The sequence below is a fragment of the Euphorbia lathyris genome, chromosome 7, assembly GCF_963576675.1.
Source record: "Euphorbia lathyris chromosome 7, ddEupLath1.1, whole genome shotgun sequence".
In the NCBI taxonomy this organism is placed as follows: domain Eukaryota; kingdom Viridiplantae; phylum Streptophyta; class Magnoliopsida; order Malpighiales; family Euphorbiaceae; genus Euphorbia; species Euphorbia lathyris.
Genome location: NC_088916.1, coordinates 1,605,729 through 1,627,981, shown reverse-complemented (window position 1 = coordinate 1,627,981; position 22,253 = coordinate 1,605,729). Strand labels below are relative to the sequence as shown.

At 33.8% G+C, this 22,253-nt stretch overlaps 1 protein-coding gene across 1 annotated transcript; it reads left to right on the top strand.

The window, feature by feature from the left end:
* Window positions 1-10,824: 10,824 nt before the first annotated feature.
* LOC136235461 (homogentisate 1,2-dioxygenase) lies at window positions 10,825-17,231 on the top strand. Its single transcript, XM_066025151.1, has 9 exons — window positions 10,825-11,073; window positions 11,781-12,011; window positions 12,107-12,186; window positions 13,138-13,305; window positions 13,405-13,580; window positions 14,162-14,231; window positions 14,316-14,470; window positions 14,679-14,762; window positions 16,783-17,231. Exons 1-9 carry the CDS (start codon window positions 10,862-10,864, stop codon window positions 16,981-16,983), a joined length of 1,377 nt encoding a protein of 458 aa, XP_065881223.1. The 5' UTR covers window positions 10,825-10,861; the 3' UTR covers window positions 16,984-17,231.
* Window positions 17,232-22,253: the final 5,022 nt, after the last annotated feature.

Sequence of the window (22,253 nt, the reverse complement as noted above, 5' to 3'; positions counted from 1 at the left end):
TTTCATTTTGATGTCGTTGACGGTTATTTTGATAAGTTAGTTAAAGTTGAGTGGCCACTCGTATTAAAAAAAAGTGTATAGTTTAGTAGTCATAGAATTGAAGTTTAGTAGCCACAATATTAAAATGGCAAAAAGCATATTTAAGCCCCTGAACTTTACCTGTTTTAAGGATCAAGCCCTTGATCAATTATTTTTCCACATTGAGCCCCTGATCATTAATTTTGTTATGGATTTGACCCTTATTTAACTTTTCTGTCCAGTTTGGACTGGATACATCGTTAGGGCGATTCGGCTTGTTGACATGGACAAATAAAAAAAAGAATTCATTGACTAGGAGAGATAAAAATTAAAAATTAAAACGAAATTATAGTAATTAATTTTCAGTATATTCTTTCCAAACTCGATTTTTTTCTCTCCCATTTTGTGATTTTCAACATTAAAATCGCCAAATAGATTTTCTCATCTCCTACACTCGACAAAAAAGTGAAATAAGGGCCAAAACCATAACAAAATCAATGTTCAGTGGCTCAATGTGGAAAAATAATTGATCAGGGGCTTGATCTTTAAAACAGATAAAGTTCAGGGGCTTAAATATGCTTTTTGCCTATTAAAATGGATAAAGTTCAATGGCCATGAATATAATTTACCCTTTAATATAATCTTGCGAATAATGCAACTAAATTCACGTAGAGAACAAAGGAGTTATTGAGTCGACTTGTCCCGATTTGCACTAAAGCTTCGAGTCGTTTTGCACATGGTCCGGCGTCATATCGGGGAAAAACTATTCACGGGATGGTTCAATGTAGTAGAGATCTTAGCGCGGAGAATTGCGGGATATGTCTTCGTAACCAAATTGTGCAACTCGGGTTATTTTGTTGTAAGGGGACGGAAGGTGGTCGGGTTATTGGGAATTCTTGCAATCTTAGATATGAAATGTATCCTTTTCTGAGAAATTAATTTCTACAAAATATATAAATAAATAAATAAAATAATTATGGATTCATAAATTTAGAATCAATTTATTTTATATTTTATATTATATTCAGATAATTAATAATCTTATCTTATTATTCTGTAACATTTAATATTGGGTAAATTACATCTATGGCCACTGAATTTTATCCATTTTGATATTATGGCTGCTGAATTTCAATTTTTAACGGTATGACAATTGAACTTTACACTTTTTAACACCGGTGGCCACTCAACGCCTCAAAACAATCATTGACGGCTTCAAAATAAAAAAATTTGAAGAGTTAATGATATTTTAAGGAACTTTAATTCTTGAAAATTTTCATTTTGAGGTCATTTAGATGTTGTTTGGTTAGGAGAGAGAATGTATTTTAGAGAGAGAAAACTAAAAAAATGTGATTTTGGAAAATAAAAAATATCGTTTCATGGTAACTATCATTCTGAACAATTTTAATTCTTAAATATTTTTATTTTGAGGTCGTTACCGGTTATTTTGACGAATTAGTTAAAGTTCAATTGGCACCGGTGTTAAAAAGAATAAAGTTTAGTAGTCATACCGTTAAGAATTGAAGTTCAGTGGTCACAATGTTAAAATGAGTAAAGTTCAGTGGCCATAGGTGTAATTTACCCATTGAACTTTATACTACCGATGACCACTCAACACCTTAAAACCGCAAAGTGGGCTGCTATATACCGCAATACTTTTTCCAACTACCGCACTATTTTGACAATTTTGCCCTCCTCATAATTTAAACTCAAAACTCTCAAATCCTCTCTAGCTTTTTGGATTTTCAAAAAACCCGACCTAAAACGACATGCCACCAAAGGCAGGAGCGGGTAAAGGCTTAATGAATGCTCCGATAAGTTTTTTTTTAAAAAAATTACTCCGAAATCACGGGTTCCGCCTCCGAATCGGAGGCAGAATCCGTATGAAGGCGCGTGCCGTTTCCACCACGGGTAGAACGGACGAACTGCCCGTTTCACCCGTGGTGGAAACGGCACGCGCCGTTCGTTCCACCGTACGGTGGAACGAACGGCATGCTCGTTCCACCGTACGGTGGAACGGTGCGCGCTGCCCGTTTAGGCCAAATCTATTTAAAAAAAAATCAAAAAGAGAGGAAAAAAAAGTTTTGGTTTTTGATAAAAAATTTATGAGGAGGGCAAAATTGTCAAAATAGTGCGGTGGTTGGAAAAAATATTGCGGTATATAGCAATACCCAACCGCAAAACAACCGTTGAGGGATTTAATTTTATCTTATTATAAACTAGCTCTAATTAATTGTTTTTGGCTGGCAAGAAAATTTCATAAAATATATATTTCCAACAAGTTTGTAAGCCAATAAAACTGATCTTAGAAATCAGAATTGTTGCTCTTTTATGAATAAAAATGAAAATTGTTATTATTAGGGATGAAGATTAAATTTGGCCCGTACAATTTTAGAGAAATACAAGCGTATGAATTGAAATGATATAAATTTAAAAGCAAGATAATTTTTAATGTAATTTTACAAATTTTTTTTTTAAAAAATGGTTTGATTGTTATTTAACTGTCATCTCATCAAAGCTATTTTGAGGCTTCGTCCTGCCTTTGAGTATCTTAATTTCTTCCATATTTTTAGAAAGCAAAACCGCGTGGCGGATCGCTTAGCAGCTGCTGGGCATGGGAGAATGTTAGGTGTTTCTACCCTATCTGTTCCTCCTTCTTTTCTTTTGTCTTCTCTCCTAGAGGATGGGATTGAAGTCAGCCTTCCTAGACTGATCCCGGTGTAGGTTTTTTGTTGGTTTTGTTTTTTTCCTTTCCTTTCTTACCAAAAAAAAAAAACTGTCACATCGGAGATTCTAAATAAGTTTGTCGATGAACTGAAATAGTTTCGTATATTTTTTATTGGCCTAATACATCACGAGCTCCCTGAACTTGTCCAAAATAGTAGATTGGCTCCTTGAACTTTGCAAGTGTCTCACCAGCTCCCTAAATTTGCTTATTTCGTATCACCAGCTCCCTAAACTTGTCCATAAAAGTATATTAGCTCCCTGAACTTTGCAAGTGCCTCACCAACTCTCCAAACTTGCTTATTCTGTAACAACTAAATACAAAAACCATAATACTAACTCTCGATCTCCATCCATTTAATCTCTCAAACCTGCAACACCAACTCTTATAATAGGTTGAAAGGTAGAAGAAGCGAAAAAATTTACCTCCCGAATAGATGAAGAAGTATTTTTATAATTTAGGTTTAATAAGTTTTTGTATTTAGTTGTTACAGAATAAACAAGTTTAGGAAGTTGATGAGACATATGCAAAGTTCAGGGAGCTAATCTATTTTTATGGACAAGTTTAGGGAGCTGGTGAGACACTTGTAAAATTAAGGGAGTCAATCTGCTATTTTGGACAAGTTTAGAGAACTGGTAATGTATTAGACCTTTTTTATTGGTTATTTGTAACTACGTTAGTATAACACTATACATTTTAGACACTTTGATAAATTTTTGTATAATTAATTTATACGTGGCAGACTCAGTTGTTAGTATTTTAACAAACTTTTTTATATCTATATTTTTGGTCGAATGGAGGGCTATAATTCCAGAAAACTAGAACCGAATCATCCGCAGACGATATGTCTCACAATAATCAGAAAAAAGAACATCATGGATGCCTGCAGGAGGCTCCTCACACTCGTGAAAACCCAAAGATAGACGTCCTGCAAAGGTAGTCATCTAATCTGCAGTGCAATTACCTTCCCGGTACACATGCACTAGCCGAATCTTCCAATCATTTGCACACAACCTTCGACACTCATTCACAAGTCAGTAACAATGATGACGGTTCTCAATGCCTTCCTGAACCAGCTGGACCACAACTCTAGAATCTAACTCAACCGCCACTCGTTTGCACCTTTTTATCTATATTAATAATACATTAGATATTTTAGACTTAATTAACATTTGTAAGGTCCAATATGATAATCAAATAACAATAAAATTACTCTTTTCAAATTTTCGGTATTTTAATTGAAAACCTGTCATGGTTAAATTTGGACTTTTTCATTACATCGGTAGTGTTCACATGAATTTAGGCATTCACTGTTAGATCTAAGCTGATTAAAATCCTAGGGTGAGGTCAAAATATCCTAAGGTTTAAATTTAAGATTTTAATTAGTCTAGATCTAACAGTAAATATGACCAAATTCATGTAGTCATCAGGGTCTATGTGAACACTACCATACATTTAGAGGAGGATACAAGAAGAGGCCCCGGCCCCTCCAGCCGCCGGAACCACCATGACTACGAGTAGTTTCGGTCCCTATATCTCCATAAAATTTGAGGTTGTAGTCGCCTCGGCTCCTTATTTCCAAGAAATTTAGGTCGAGTGCTGAATTAGCACCCTAAGATTGGTTCATGTCCTGTTAGGCCTTTTTAAATCTAAATTTCTAAATTGTTACGTCCTCTCTAACTTTAACATTCTAATTTTTTTTGGACTGTCGAACTTTCTCTAAATCCAAAATTCTATTTTTTTTACCTGTTAGACCCTTTCTAAATCCAAAATTCTATTTTTTTTCTTGTTAGACCTCCTTAAATCCAAATTTCTAATTTCTTTTTGCATGTTAGGCCTCCAAATTTTTAAATTTTTTGGCATATTAGGTCGTCCTAAATCTGATTTTTTCTATTAGACACAATTTTTTTTATATATTAAAACACAATATAATTTAATTTTAAGAAGTTTTAGATATTTAAAAATTGATTCTTAATCACTCAAACTATAATATATACTAGCAAAATTTGAACAAATTTGATTTAGTACATCGCGTGTAAAATCAGATCCCAACCAAATAATAATGATGTATTTTGGCAATATGATTCTCGGAAGACGTGACACCTAACTCAACTTTATCCACGATTATATTTGCATTATTGACATTTGGTTGCGTACTTGCGTTTCTTTCTCTTTTTCGGACCATGTTGCCAAATCATCTACTGAAAATAAATATAGAAATCATCAATTCAATGGAAAAAATACATGGGATAAATATAAAATGATTTTTTTTTGAAACAAGATGAAATTCATTCCTTAACCCAAATCAGCAATAATAGTCTTCTGCAATTAAACCGGAGCAGAAAAAGATACGAACTCGCTAGCATTGGACATGGCATGTTGTGCAACGACATGAGCGCCCCTGTTCACTAGACGTGGAGAGAAAGACACTTTATAATCGTGTCGACTACTTAACAAAGTCTTGCAGTCCTGAATAATTGACCCATAAACAGACAAGTCTGGATCGACCGAATTGACGCTATTAACCACTATCAACGAGTCACTTTCAAACAAGACATTGATACAATTAAGAAAAACACACCAATGTAATGCCTCACGTAGAGCTAAAGCTTCAACTTCCCTGATATCATCGATTAAGGGGATTAGACGGCTACGACAAGCCATAAAGGAACCGTTAGATGATCTAAGTAAAGCTCCCACCCCACTCCGATCCTCGGCTTTGAAAGTAGCCGCGTCACAATTGCATTTGACAAAGCCAAAAGGGGGGCGAGACCAACTAATGTGTCGTACCTGTGTCGTTGTCACTCGCGTCGTGAGCTCGTGACCATTGGCAGTAGTACCAGCAGTTACATTCGCGTCGACGGTGATAGTAGTGGGCGGCCGGCGCTGCGCAGTATGACGGGCAGGGGCATCAGCTTCCCCCTGAGGTACTAGGCTCGTGCCAATGAGTGCGGTGACGGCATCTGTGTGAACTTCTGGGGCCGTGGAAAGGTGACGGGCAGCAACAGGAAGGTTCTTCAGCTGGGACTGGCGCCAAGCAGCAAGATAGTTATCCGCAAGAGAGATTGCTGTTTCTGGTAATTGGACTTTGCTCTCCCAAACTATCTGATTCCTCTGATTCCAAATGACCCAAAGCGTCATTGCCACCTTGGTTATGGTGTCTTGGTTATTGGACAAGAGTACCTGCAAAATAGAACCCGTTAGATAATCAGGTTGGAATACATCCGTATTGATCCCGGATAGGTTCCAATATTCTTGGGCGTATACACAATCCACAAAGAGATGATGGTCATGCTCAGTATCAGAATGACAGAAGGGACACTGCATTGGGATTGACAAACCCCTCCCTGCTTATCTATGTCTAGTAGCCACACAACCCGAGGCTAGCTTCCAGACAAACATTCTAACTTTTGGAGGAACGTGCATCTTCCAATTCTACTCCACCCATCATCCTGATTCTCACCACCATAGCCATCACAAAGCGCTCTATACCCTGATTTACTTGTGTACATGTCATTTTTGGTAAAATTCCACATTGGTCCATCTGCAACTTCTCTGATTGGCAACACCATTCTACACACAATTCTAGCATCTGCCTCAGTCAACAAATCCTCCACTTTTCCTCTATCCCATATTTTCCTACCTTGGATAAACAGGTCAGCCACTTTTGTGTCATCCTGCTGCATAATAGCATCTCCATGGGCCATGAATGGGGCCATAGTATTTACCCATGGATCTTTCCACACATATATTGACTTATCATCCCCAATTCTCCATCGAACTCCCAATCTCAACACCTCAATGGCTCTCCAAACACTCCCCCAAACAAAACTAGGATTATTGCCTAATTTGGAGGAAAGAAATGGGTCTCTAGGGAAATATTTAGCTTTGAACATTCGACCCACTAAAGAATTTGGAGTAACAATCAACTTCCAAGCCTGTTTGCCTAATAAAACAAGATTGAATTTTTGGAGGCTCCTGAAACCCAAACCCCCTCTCTCTTATCCCTACAGAGCCTATCCCAACTCTGCCAATGAATCGACCTCCTACCCCCTGGTTTCATACCCCACCAAAATGAATTCATTATCTTCTCTAAATCTAGACAAAGAGATTTAGGCAATTTAAATACACTCATACAAAAAGTTGGCAGAGCCTGAGCAACTGCCTTAATTAACACTTCCTTACCCGCAGCAGAAAGGAATCTAAAAGACCACGCACTCAATCTCTTCCTGAGTCTATCTTTGAGGAAACTAAAAAGCGCCACTTTGGACTTCCCAATTAGTGAAGGAAGACCTAAGTAGCGACCAGTATCCAGAGGATGAAAAACCTGAAGAGAGTTACATACCTCATTACGTAGATCCATGCCTACATTCGGACTAAAGAAAATCCCAGATTTTTGCAGGTTGATAGCCTGACCAGATGTTGCCTCATACTCAGAAAGAATCATCCCCACTTTGTTACACTCATCCATAGACGCCCTGAAAAACAGGAAGCTATCATCTGCAAAAAATAAGTGTGTAATGGTTGGCGCACCCCTAGCGATGAGGCACCCATGGAGGGAACCCTCATCCTCTGCCCTTGTAATCAGCTTAGATAAGACTTCAGCACACAGTATAAATAAATACGGCGATAGAGGATCACCTTGTCTCAGGCCCCTACCAGGAGTAATTGGACCCACAAATGTACCATTCAGCGACACAGAGTACTCCACAGTAGAGATGCACAACATGATCCATTCAATCCACAGCCCAGGGAAGCCTAATTTTTGCATAACAAGTCTCAGGAAGGTCCAATCAACATTATCATAGGCCTTGCTAATATCTAATTTTAAAGCCACTTCACCAATTCTACCCCTATATTTTTTTGTTTTTTAATGGTAAACAATGTTGGATAAAATTTCAAAAAACCTTATTTTAAGAAAAATCATTAATATCTATTATTTATCAATAATAGCAAACAATAAATAAATAATTGGTGATGAATATAAGACTATTCGATTAGGAGACCGATTTTACACGTGGTACATAATTTTTTTTTTGCTAAATTGAATTTGTTTAAATTTTTTTTAGTATATATATGTTATAACCGGAGTGGTCAAGAACCAATTTTTAGGTGTCAATGTAAAACTTTTTAAAATTAAGTTATATTGTGTTTAAGATTCTTAACATGTAATTTTTTTTATGTCTAATAGAAAACATCGGATTTACATACGGTCTATTAGGCCAAAGAAAATAAAAAATTTGGATTTAAGAAAGGTCTAACAGACTAGAAATTTGGATTCAAGAAAGGTCTAAGAGGACAAAAAAAAAATAGAATTTTGGGATTTAGAGATGATATAACATGCAAAAAAAATTGGAATTTTGCATTTAAAGAGAGAGTCTAACGGACCTGACCCAATTTTGGGGTGCTAATTCAACACCCGATCATTATTTCTTGAAAACATAGGGCCATAATAACCACAACCTTAAATTTTATGGAGACAGAGGAGACCAAAACTACTCGTGGTCATGGTGGTTCCGGCAGCAGGAGGGGTTGGGCCCCCTGTCTCCGCCCCAGCAAACAGCTAAAACTAATAATAAATAGCAAAAAAGAACATATGAACCAAACCGCTCTTTAATACATTTTTAGTTCCTTATATTTGTTTAAAAAAAATTATATTAATTTTGCAAACTTGGTTAAAGTGAACAATTGACTCTCTGAACATATCAATCAGCCCACTACACTTGCTTAAAGTGTTCTATTAGACAATTAAACTTGCTTAAAATGTATACGTTTTAACTTTTCTAAAATCCCTTTGTACTCTACCACGTGAATTTTAACTGCTCACGTTAAACACGTATAAGAGATGAATAAAACATTTTTAAAGTTCAGGGACCAGTTGGCGTTTTGAAACAAGTTCAAGAGTACATTATGTATTAAGCCATATAAAATTAATCTTGATACTTCTAATATTTGTGATAAAAGAAACTTGAATTATTTTATTAGGCGAATAACATCACGAGATACATAATTATTCTAGTTTTGATGTATTGAACCCATGATCTTTCATCTAAACATTGGATAAAGTATAAAAAAAATACCCCTAATATTGACAGTTATAAATAATTTTACCTCTAACGTCTAAATGCTGCAATTTTACCTCTAATATTGGGAGTTAAAAACAATTTTAACTCTAAGGTTTGAAAGTTAGTTGAATTTAAGATATCATTATCAAACACAAATATTTTGTTCTTTATTTTGCCAAAGTTGCATATCAGCTGGTTCTAAAAAAATCAGATTTTTTTTTTATAAATTAATAATAGAATGGGAGATTAATATTTTTAAATTCGATGAAATATTTAGATTTTTTCCAACTCATACACAATACAATATAATTTTTTATTCACGTTTATTCATATGTTTATGATCTGTCAATTTTCATATTTTGTTGATCTGTTTTGAGGATGACGAAAGATCTTCCTTCTTCCTTATTACACCGAGTTAGGTTTTTGTATTTTTTTATTGCTTTTTAGTCTGTGTTTATATATTTCATTGCAACTCTTTATCCGTTTGATTGTATCTGCTCTCTATTATCCTACCGTTTATGCTTTTTTCGGATTTAGCAAGAGCAGAAATGGTTTATCTTGTCCGTAGATCAATAAATCAACATGGTTGCAACAAAAAAATGACTCAGATCCGGAATTTTAGAATGGTCTAAAGGATGAAGTTTGGTTTGCAGATGTCTTTCTATAGATTTGGATTAACGAGAAATATATTGTTATTTTGTATCTTTTATGAACTCTTTTTGCTCTTTGTAGTCATTTCCATATCTTTATAAATATTGTATCTGCTTTAGGCATTGTGTGATAAAGCACTTAATTACAACAACAACAACAACAAAGCCTTAGTCCCGAAATGATTCGGGATCGGCTAACATGAACCATCATATAAAACCGTGAAATCAAGTCGTGTCAGCGACACAAATTCTTCCCCTCCACTATTTCCTATCCACTTTCCTCAATCCCCAATACACTCATATCACTCTCGATCACCCTCCTCCAAGTTTGCTTAGGTCTTCCCCTACCCCACACCACTACATCCCTTTGCCACTCTTCAGTCCTCCTAATCGGCGCATCAAGCGCTCTTCGTCTTACATGGCCAAACCACTTTAGTCGGTTTTCCCTCATTTTATTCTCAATAGATGTAACCCCTACTTTTATCCTAATTATTTCATTACTCACCCGATCCTTTCTCGTATGACCACACATCAATCTTAACATACGCATCTCCGCCACCGACATCTTATGAGTGTGACAGTGTTTCACTACCCAACACCCCGTACCATATAACAGTGCTGGTCTGATTGTCGTGCGGTAGAATTTTCCCGTCAATCTATTTGGCATGCCGAGGTCACAAAGGAAACCCGTAGCACTCTTCCACTTCGCCCAACCAGATTTAATCCTATGAGCAACATCTTCATCTACTTCTCCATCTGTTTGGATAATAGATCCTAAATACCGAAAGCAATCTGATGCCTGAACAACTCTCCCATCTAGGGTGATTGTCTCTGCTTCCCTACTTCTATCGCCGCTAAACTTATACTTAATTACTTAAATTAAAATATTAAACACTTATTTAAATTAAGTGTGTTTGATAACGGTTGTTTCTCAACCACTTAAATTAGTTAATTAAGTTAAAAATTACCTATTTTGATAAGTCAAAATATTTAACTTAACATTTTAAGTTAAACATTATTAACTAATATTTTTATAAAAGTTACATTATTCAATAGTTTCAGCACTTATAATATTCAGAACTTAAAATCCACTACTTATTTTTTCAGCATTAAATTTTAAGTTTTATCAAATATAACCTTGATTTATAATCATATAAGAGTTTATTCCATACATTTTATTTGTGCTACTTCATGTTTTATCTAACGAAATTATAAGCATTTCTAAAAAAATAATTATAATAGCATAGCATTTAATTCAGTTAATTGTTAATTCAGTTCAAAAAAAAACAAAAGATGCCACGTCACTTCCACCTCCATTTATGGCCTTCTTGTCTTATCTTTCCTTTCTTTGTTCTTATATATTACCAGAAAATGTCTTCTTTCTTTGATTCAATTTCTCAATCATGGATATCAACTCTCAATCATCCAAACCCCATGATTTCCCCTCCGATGATCAGAATTACCTCTCCGGATTCGGCAATTCCTTCGAATCCGAAGCGATCGATGGCTCTCTTCCTCATAGTCAAAACAGCCCTCTCAAATGTCCTTTTGGTCTTTATGCTGAACAGATCTCTGGTTCTTCCTTCACTTCCCCTCGCAAACTTAATCAACGCAGGTTTGGTTTTCTTTTGTTTTGTTTTCGTTCTTTCTGCAATTCCTCCATTGAAATTTTAATTTGATTTTGTTTCTGTGCATAGTTGTTAAATAGAGATTCTACTTGTGAATCGTAATTCTCATTTTGTGAAGCGTGAGATTCTATTAAAATTCATAATATTATTAAAAATAAAATATCTACTGTATTGAATCCAAAATATTATCAAATATTAATCTATAAAATGCAATTTTAATGTAAAAAAAAATTTAGATCAACTAGAGTACTTAAAATTTAAATCTAATGCAAATAAAATCCTAATAAACTAATTCACAAATTGGACTATGTTTATTAAGTGGAAATGGAGAGTTTGAGTTTCTGACTCTTTCTTTTTGGCTTGTTGTTAATTTGATAAGCATGGAATAGAACTAGTTTGAGCTTTGATAATGATGAAATAATGGAATAGAACTAGTGTCAGTTGATAGCGTGATAAATAACAACCGAACTAGAGCAGAGTGAGTTTAGTAGTTAGTGTTGTTGAGGTTTTTGATGAACTGTGGTGAAGATCCAGCTTGAAATAGAGCTGAATCCAATAGTATGATTCGAATTGATTATTTTAAGATTCTGTTATAATTTATAGTATTCTATAGATCCGGCTCGCAATAGAGCTGAATCGAATAGTATGATTCGAATTGAGAATTGTAAGATTCTAATAACTTTGTTCTGAGCAGTTGGCTTTATCGGATCAAACCGTCAGTTACTCATGAACCATTTAAACCTCGGAGCCCTATTCATGGGAAGCTGGTGAGTGAATTTGATAAGACGAATAGCTGTACTACGCCTACTCAGCTACGGTGGAAGCCTTTTGATATTCCTGTTTCGCCTACTGATTTTGTTGATGGATTGTTTACTATTTGTGGAGCTGGTAGCTCTTTCCTTCGCCATGGATTTGCTATTCACATGTAATTGGTATTTCCTTTGTTTGTTTGTTTTTTCAGTTTCTTTGTTTTTTGTGTAATTATATATGGCAGCGAAATATATTTCGTTCCTTTTGCAGTTATACTGCGAATAAATCAATGGACAATTCTTCTTTCTGCAATGCTGATGGTGACTTTTTGATAGTCCCTCAAATTGGAAGTAAGTGACTTAACATGAAATTAGTCATGATTTTGGTATGAATCCTTAGTTTTTAAAGTTCTGGTGCTATTATAGAATAAGTCAATGTAATAAATGTAAGCATGTTAAAGATGCTGTGACAGCTAGATGGCTGCTATTAGGGTCTCTATGTTTGCTTAATTGTAGGAGTAATTTAGGGAGAACCTTATATAAATAATGTGTATTCATTTTAAGTTTAATATTTTCATGTAGGCTCTTAATCCACATGGTATCCCATGGATTTCTCTCTATTTCCATGGTCTATAACAAGATGTTTATATATTATCTGTTTGTTTTGTATTAGTAGAACTTTTCTTGACTGATAACATTGAGGATTCCTCACTTGTATCAGCCTTGTAAATTAACGCATAATAATTGTCAGTTGCATCCAAACACATTGACTTATGTCATGAGTTCCAGAATGGGCAGGGAAGAGCTATCCAGTACTCTCATTTTGCAGATCTAGACAAAATTTCAGGAGGGAATCAAAGTGGATTAGAGAACTTTAAGTGGGTTCTGGTCAATGTTTAAATCCTATTCAGCTTGCTTAGAAGATATGTCCTTATGCTATTTTAGGGCCAGCTCAGCATATGTATACACCTCATGGATGTCTTTAATAACAAAACATGAGAGAGAATTTTAATTAAATTGCAGAATTGGTGGAATGGGTTGGATTTTTGGGACTTAATCCTTGAAAATAAATTCAATTTCCAGTTGTTTATAGAAAATATTATAATTCAAAATTCCCTGATGCTTATGTTGTTGATTCTTTAAAATAAATTAGAATTTGAAAGTACTGTCTTGCTTCTTCAGTACATGTGTGATTTATACATTCTTAATTCTTCTGGTGCCTTAAGTGCACTGTGCAAAATGTTATGCTTGAGAACTGAAGAATGGGTATCTGATTACTGATGTTATATCCTTGTTATAAAGGGCTATGGATTACTACTGAATGTGGAAGGCTACAAGTCTCTCCTGGTGAAGTAGTTGTTCTACCTCAAGGATTCAGATTTGCTGTAGATTTACCTGATGGTCCTTCACGTGGTTATGTGGCTGAGATTTTTGGCTCCCATTTTCAGCTTCCTGATCTTGGGCCAATAGGTACCTACAATCTTAATCAGATGTTAGTATCAAACAAGTCTAGACTCGTTATGTTGATATTGTTTGTACTTCAAGGATATGATTTTGGTTGCATTGTAGGGGCTAATGGTCTTTCTGCACCAAGGGATTTCCTTGTTCCCAAGGCCTGGTTTGAGCAGGGTTCTCGTCCAGGATACACTATCATACAAAAGTTTGGTGGAGAACTATTTACTGCAAAACAAGATTTTTCTCCCTTCAATGTAGTTGCTTGGCATGGAAATTATGTTCCATATAAGGTAAGTGTAACTTAACTACCTTGTTGCTAGTGGTTTTTGGCATATTGGGTAAAGAAAGATAATCTGCTCTTACTTCTTTCCTGAACAGAAAGCTAAAAAGGCTTAAAGCATTATTTGGCCTCTGACCTAAAAAGTGTTGGTGTTTACACCCTGGAATTAAGGATCAATTTGGTCCTTGAAGTTGGCTAGTTGGATCAATTTAGTCCAAAATCAAGTTGGGTGTCAATTTGACCTTTTAACTTGACATTTGATATCAAATTAGTCTAAAATGACACATGTCAGCATGTGGAAGTGACACATGTCAAACAAATGCCAATCATTTATTGAACATGTCATTTTGGACTGGTTCGACCCTAGATACCAAGTTAAGGGCTAAATTGATACCCAAACTTAATATTGGACTAAATTGATTCTACTAGCCAACTTTTAGGGTCAAATTGATATTTTAATAGCTCAGAGCTAAATGTTACCAAATCATAGCAACATTTTTGATAGGTCGGGGGTCAAATAATACTTTAAACCAAAGCTAAAATGTTCTTCCCTCATTTAATCTGAACAAAAAACTGTCTTTGTGCCTGCAGTATGATCTCAAAAAGTTTTGCCCATATAATACTGTTTTGATTGATCATAGTGATCCATCAATAAACACAGGTAGATGATTAAGTTTCCTTTTGTTGATTGTTTTTGTAAATTGTGTTTCATTCCTTAATTGAATTTTCTGGCAATATTTTGCAGTTTTGACAGCACCAACTGATAAGCCTGGAGTAGCATTGCTTGATTTTGTCATTTTTCCTCCTCGATGGTTGGTCGCTGAGCATACTTTTCGTCCTCCATATTACCATCGCAATTGTATGAGTGAATTTATGGGCCTGATTTATGGAGCATATGAGGTAATTATATATTGTTCACATTTTACATGATCATGGCTTGCAATTCTTAGCAGCAAAAGGATTCTCCCTCTTTGTCTATGGGACTATCAAGTGTTTGTTGGTTGATAGGAAAAACATTTTTGTAGTAAGATTCAAAAATTCTGTTAACTTCCCTGGTTACGGAAGAAAAGCTAATTATCTTTTTTGGTTCTGTGTTTTTTTATTTCAGGCAAAAGCAGATGGATTCCTCCCTGGTGGTGCAAGTCTTCATAGCTGCATGACCCCACACGGTCCTGATACCAATACATATGAGGTATAGAGTTCTTGTAGTCGCGAACTGCAGGGGTCATGGAGGGTCCATTGACCCCGACTCCGAGGAGAAAATACTGAAAATTACATTTACCGGGAATTTCCGTAGCTAAACATAAAAGTTCCGTTGGTAACTTCATTATTTCTAGAATGACGTCACTGATGGAATTGGGATGAAAATGTCCGCTGATATTTAATCCCAACAAAATCTGCTGTTTCGTACTAAATTTTTGTCTATTGACCCTCCGAATATTTGGTTCTGGATCCCCCACACTACTTGTAGATAGTGGATAAATTCAGGAAAAACTAGGTTGCACAGCCAAATGGATTTCTTGGTTTTCATTGCAACTTTAGACAATTAAATCTTTAGTCTAGCTGATGTTAGTTTAGATGTTCAACTGTCGAAAATGCCATTCGGGTATTTAGGTTCAATTTTTCCCCTAGCGTTTGTGCATGCGCATTGCACAGTAAAACTCTTTATGTCTTCGAGAGTGCAATATTACCCTCATGGTTTTCGTCTAGCTCAATTTTTTCCTTTTGGATTTGTTGGTAACTTTATCTACTTATAAAAGAGCAAAAATTGAGCTGAGCCAAAAACAAAACATTAAGGGGGCATTTGCGTGGTTTTGGTTCCCTCAAAACGACGTCGTTTTGCCTTGTGGGTTTTTGATATAAAAAAAAGGGTTAAGATGCAAAAATACCCCTAACATTTTGGATCAGGAGCAATTTTACCCATAACGTCTAAAATTGTGCAATTTTATCCCTAATGTTGGAAAGCCAAGAGCAATTTTACCCCTAACGTTGATAAATTGGGTCAATTTGAGAAATAACTCATCAAACTATCTTCTCGGTCATGAATCTTGTCATCTACACTTCACACATGCGTTATTTTATCAGTAACAAATCATAAACATATGTTGGGATGTGAAAAAAATATTAAAAATATACTATCTTTTGTACGAATTAGACAAAAAAATTCAAAAAATTCACCGAATTTATAAATATTAATCTCCAATTTTATTATTAAATTACAAAAAATATTATATCATTTTTTTAGAACAAATTGATATGCAATTGGTGCAAAATAAAGAAAAAAAATGACTGTATTTTATAATAGTGTCTGAAATTGATCCAATTTATTAACGTTAGAGGTAAAATTGCTCTTGGCTACAAACATTAGGGGTAAAATTGTACCATTTTAGACGTTAGGGGTAAAATTGCTCCTGACCCAAAACGTTTGGGGTATTTTTGCACCTTAATCCAAAAAAGAAGCAGTATAGGTAGAGCCAGCAGATCGTTTTCAAGCTATGACAGATCGTAGATGTCAATCGCCACCTCGTAATCGTCGATCTACTTAGCATTAGAAGTTTTTTTTTTATTTTAAGACATTTTGTATCGAATAGTAATTATGTACTAAAGTATATTTTTTGGGGGGTTAAGGTTCAATTTTGCCCCTAGCGTGTGTGCATTCGCAGTTAAACTCTTTATATTTTCTTGAGTGCAATATTACCCTCATGGTTTTGGTCTACCTCAATTTTGTCCTTCCGGGTTTATTGGTATCTTTCATCCGTATCTACTAGGAAAAGAGCAAAAATTGATCTGAGCCAAAAACAACGAGAGTAACATTGCACCTCGAAAACATTAAGGGTTTAATTGCACGCCCAAATACATTACTTAACCGGTTCTTCGAGTCGTGATGGCTGAGTTGTCTCGGTTTATTTGGTTTCCAGGCTACCATTGTCCTTCGGGTATTAAAGTTCAATTTCGCCCCTAGTCTTTGTTCATGCGCAAACTCTTTTATGTTTTCAAGAGTGCAATATTACCCTCATGGTTTTCGTCTACCTCAATTTTGTCCTTCCGGGTTTATTGGTAACTTTCATCGCTATCTACTTATAAAAGAGAAAAAATTGAGCTGAGCCAAAAACAACGAGAGTAACATTGCACCTCGAAAACATTATTTAACCGGTTCTTCGAGTCGTGATCGTTGAGTATCCTTGTTTAAAGTCAGTTTATTTGGTGTACAGGCTACAATTGCACAGGGAAACAATGCCGGACCACATAAAATTAAAGATACACTTGCTTTCATGTTTGAATCATGTTTGATTCCCAGAATATGCCTGTGGGCTGTTGAATCACCATCTGTAGATCATGATTATTACCAGTGTTGGATTGGTCTTAAATCCCATTTTTCACAAGGAGCAGATGTTAATAGCAATGGTCTGTAGTTTGGGCTCTTCCTACACAGTATGTATATACATACAATGACTGATATAGACCCGGCAAAATAACCGCGACCGTGACTAAGACTCGAACAAGATTATCTTATACCCGTGTATGTGATGTAAAATAACCATGACTGCCGCGACTAAGACTTGAACAAGATTATCTTATACCTGTGTATGTATTGTAAGAAATATGTATATTGATTAAACAGAGTATTAGGAATAATAATACAAAAGTTATCCTCAGCTTATCGGTCGGATTACCTTTTCCTTCGTTTTTTTGCCTCAATGAGTTCGATTTGCGAGTTGACTCGTGTTTTGTTAATGTTGAGCAAGGCGAGTTAACTCGTGATTTGGATTTGATTGGCTCAAACATGCAAAGGAAAAGGTTGTTTGGGCATGGAGTTTTAAATTGTGTTTTATTTTTAAGGCTAAAGTCATTTTGTGCCCTTTGTAGTTGTCCCCGAAGTGTCCGGTGGAAATTGGAACTTTGAAAATGTCTTGTGAATTTATTTAGGTGTCGTTTGTCATGTTGTAATATAATGGAATAGAATGATGATTTATGTTAATAGCAACGGTCTCTAGCTTGGGCTCTTCCTACACGGTATGTATATACATACAATGACTGATATAGACCCGGCAAAATAACCGCGACTGTGACTAAGACTCGAACATGATTATCTTATACCCGTGTATGTAATGTAAAATAACCATGACCGTGACTAAGACTTGAACAAGATTATCTTATACTGTGTATGTATTGTAAGAAATATGTATATTGATTGAACAGAGTATTAGGAATAATAATACAAAAGTTACCCTTTTCCTTTCGCTTTTTGCTCCGATGAGTTCGATTTGTGAGTTGACTCGGTGTTTAGTTAATGTTGAGCAAGGCGAGTTAACTCGTGATTTGGACTTGATTGGCTCAAAAATGCAAAGGAAAAGGTTGTTTGGGCATGAAATTTTAAATTGTATTTTATTTTTAAGGCTAAAGTCATTCTGTGCCCTTTGTAGTTGTCCCCGAAGTGTCCGGTGACAATTGGAACTTTGAAAACGTCTTGTGAATTTATTTAGGTGTCGTTTGACATGTTGTAATATAATGGAATAGAATGATGATTTATGTTAATAGCAATGGTCTCTAGCTTGGGCTCTTCCTATACAGTATTTATATACATACAATGATTGATATAGAACCGGGCGAAATAACAGTGACTAAGACTCGAACAAGATTATCTTATACCTGTGTATGTAATGTAAAATAACCATGACTGCGACTAAGACTTGAACAAGATTATCTTATACCTGTGTATGTATTGTAAGAAATATGTATATTGATTGAACAAAGTATTAGGAATAATAATATGTACCACCTTTGCCTTCGTTTTTTGCTCCGATTAGTTCGATTTGTGAGTTGATTCAGGTGTTTAGTTAATATTGAGAAAGGCGGGGTTAACTCGTGATTTGGACTTGATTGGGTAAAAATGAAAAGGAAAAGGTTGTTTGGGCATGAAATTTAACTTGTATTTATATCAACTTGTCGGGATGAGAGGTTGGTTTTATTTTTAAGGCTAAATTCATCCTGCGCCCTTTGTAGTTGTCCCGAAGTGTCTGGTGACAATTGGAACTTTGAAAACATCTTGTGAATTTATTTAGATGGCGTTTGGCATGTTTGTAATATAAAGTTGTAATGTAATGGAATACAATGGTGATTTTATAGTATCTTGTTTGATGTTTAAATTTTAAAAATTGATGAATTATTAGCATTACATTATAGTATTATTATTATGTTTGTTTTTTTTTTGAAACTTTTATTATGTTTGTTTAGTTAACTATAATTGTAGAAAATTTATTGTTGCAATGAAAAATAATAATATGAAATGATTTGAAATTTTGGAAAGTTTACAGGACAGTTAAATAGGGCTTTCTACACAAACGTCACAATAAGTAATAGTAATTACAATCTAGTCATGCAGTATAATTATTAGTCTTACATCATATTTGACAATTTTATCTTGGTTTTGTCGCATATTTAAAAATCCTTATTCTGATTTTTTTATAATTAATAAAATATCTTATTTCCGTTATTAGAACCGTAGACCACCATCCAATCATTTCTCATTGGGATTCCAAGGAAACCAACCTCCACATCTTGAATCTTGATAAGTAGATTCATGCTTGGCAACTTCCAAATAATAAATTCCATTGTTATCTTTTAAATAAATTATAGATTTCAAATCTTCAATTCCAAAAATTAAATCATGAATTCTGATTCATGAATTTTAAATCTTAAAAATAAATTCTGAAATATAATTTATAGATTTTAGATTTTAATTTATAAATATTTTTTTAGATTTAATTTATAAATTTTAGATACTGAATCCTGCTAAATCATATAGACTCTAAAATATAAATTTTAAACTCTAATTTATAAATTATAGATTTAAAAATAATTTATGTACGAGTCATTAAAATTATTAGTATGACATATGGATAAAGTAATCACCAGGTTTCTATAAAAAAACCAGACATATTGTATAATTTCTCAAGAGTAATTATTAAACTTTTTATAAAAAAAAATTAAACTTTAAATTTGATATCTTAAACGTGTTGATTAACAAAAAAATTGTGTAAAATTGACAGTTATTAACATGTTAACACTTAATTGACATAATTATAAATAAGATTTTATTTATTTGTAAATTCTTTCTAAAATCTAATGTTTGGCGTAATTTCTCCTAATAAATATAGGGATAGTTACACAATTCAAGTTTGAATAAATAAATACACATTTCTATAACCTTTGAAACTATTTCGTATTATGTCAAATTTCTAAAAACTGTGCATTTCATATTGATATAGATATTTAATGCTAAACGTTTGAAAGCAATATAAAAAACTGGTGATATAAAAGCATCCCTAGTGGACGTTATCTACTTGTTACTTTGAATATTAGAATGGTTGTGTTTAAATATAGTTTGTAACTTGTTACAAAAAAAAAATATAGTTTGTAACTATCTATAATGACAAACGGTGAATTTGACCCAAAAAATCCAAAAAGAGAACAATGAGGGAGTGAAGCATATGGGAGGCGCCAGATGCGCTGCATCTGGCTCGTATAACACATGCGCCAGTTGAGGCGCGTTTGGCACCTCAAACTGCAGTCTCCACTACCTTTGCATTTACTTTTCTAATTACTAATTTAGTCCCTCTTAGTTTATTTTTATTTTTATTTTTATTTTGACCTCTAAAAATACTGAAAGTTACACATACTTTAATGGCATGTTATTTTTGGAACTAATTTATGTCTTTGGTGGTGTCACCGTTAGAGGGAGAAAATCTGTTGTCCCCATTTCGGTATCCCTTCCATGTCCCTCTCACAAAAAGTGACCCCTTTTAATTAAAATAATATATTTTATGAGCAAAGAGGATCTACATAATTAAAAGGGGCCACTTTTTATGAAAGGGACATGGAAGGGGACACCGAAATGGGACAACAGATTTTCTCCCACCATAAAAAACATTGTACATTAACTGTAAAATAGTAGTTAAACATAATTTATTATATAATTTCTCATAAATATATTAGACCAAAAAGATAAACATAAAATAATTGAGGTCATTTGGTTCATGAAATAGGGAGGGAACATAATAACTATTCTTGAGGAATCCATATACCAAGATTGATTCAACTTTTTTGCGCGGAATAACTATTCCATGGAATGTGTATTCCATAAATGAAGGTATAGAGTCATTGATATAACCTAGACATAACTATTCCTAATCAATATTATCCTTCATTTCTAAAATTACATTCTTGCCAATTTCTCAAATCCTATAAATTTTGGCAAATCCATGATTTATATAAATGAGAAAAACAGGGAAAACATTAAGAAATGCGAAAAATATGAATAACACGGAAAAAATGAAGAAAAAATGTAAAAAATGTGAAAACGTGAACAAACACGAAAAAAAAAAAAACGCAAAAACACGAAAAAAATACAAAAATGTGAATAACACGAAAAAGTGACAAAACATGAAAAATACAAAAAACGTGACAAAACATGAAAACGCGATAAACATGAAAATGCGAAAAACGTAAAAAGAACATGAGAACATGAGAAAACGTAAAAAAACATAAAAACCTAAAAAAAACATGAAAAATGAGCATAATACGAAAAAGTGACAAAACAAAAAAATACAAAAAACACGAACAAACGAAAACCTTGAAAACCCGCAAAAACACAAAAAAAAACACAAAAATACAAACGTGAATAACATGAAAACGTGACAAAATACGAAATATACAAACGTGAAGAACACGAAAAAGTGATAAAATGCGAAAACTGCAAAAACTTGAAAAACACGAAAACGGAAAAAATTGGAAAAACACCCAAAAAAACGGAAAAAAATAATACGAAAACGTGAACAAAAGCGAAAAAATAGAAAATGTTAAAAAACGTTAAAAACGTATTTTTTTTCACATTTTCATGTTTTTAACATTAAAAATGTTTTTCACATTTTCATGTTTTTTTCACGTTTTCGTGTTTTTCACTTTTTTCACGTTTTCGTGTTTTCCACATTTTTTCACATTTTCATGTTTTAACGTTTTCTTTTATGTTTTCGTATTTTTTTACCTTTTTTTGTATTTCACGTTTTCATGTTTTTAACGTTGTTTTTAAGTTTTTGTGTTTTTAACAGTTTTTCACGTTTTTTTTTTCAGGTTTTTGTGTTTTTAACGTTTTTGTGTTTTCTATATTTTTCGCGTTTTCACATTTTTTCGCGTGTTTCGTGTTTTTTGTATTTTTGTGTTTTCATGAGTTTTTTTTTTACATTTTTTCTATTTTTGCGTTTTTATAGTTTTTCATTTTTATCAAGTTTTTATTGTTTTTCACGTTTTCCATGTGTAGTTTTTTTAGCGTTTTACCATTTTGCACATTCTTTTTGTTTTTCTTTGCGTGTTTTTTGTGTTAACCCGTTTATATGTTTTTTGCGTTTTCACCATTTTCTACTTTTATTTCGTTTTTAATGTTTTCACTTTTTTGTGTTTTTCATATTTCCTCTAAACTAATATATATTTGAATAATTTATTGGTATAATTAAAATTTTAAAATAACTAAGAAATTAAACTTGATGGTAAGAATGTCTTTTGACTTATAAAACTAGTTATTTCAACTTATTTCATTCTTTTAACCAAATATAGGAATATATATTCCTAAGGAATAACTATTATATTCTCTCCTATTCTATTCCTAAGGAATAACTATTATATTCCA

Coding starts and splice junctions, on each gene's coding strand:
- LOC136235461 (XM_066025151.1), top strand. CDS start 10,862: ATGGATATCAACTCTCAATCATCCAAACCCCATGATTTCCCCTCCGAT. Junction 12,012..12,106: donor CATGGATTTGCTATTCACAT/GTAATTGGTATT, acceptor TTCCTTTTGCAG/TTATACTGCGAATAAATCAA. Junction 13,581..14,161: donor GAAATTATGTTCCATATAAG/GTAAGTGTAACT, acceptor TTGTGCCTGCAG/TATGATCTCAAAAAGTTTTG.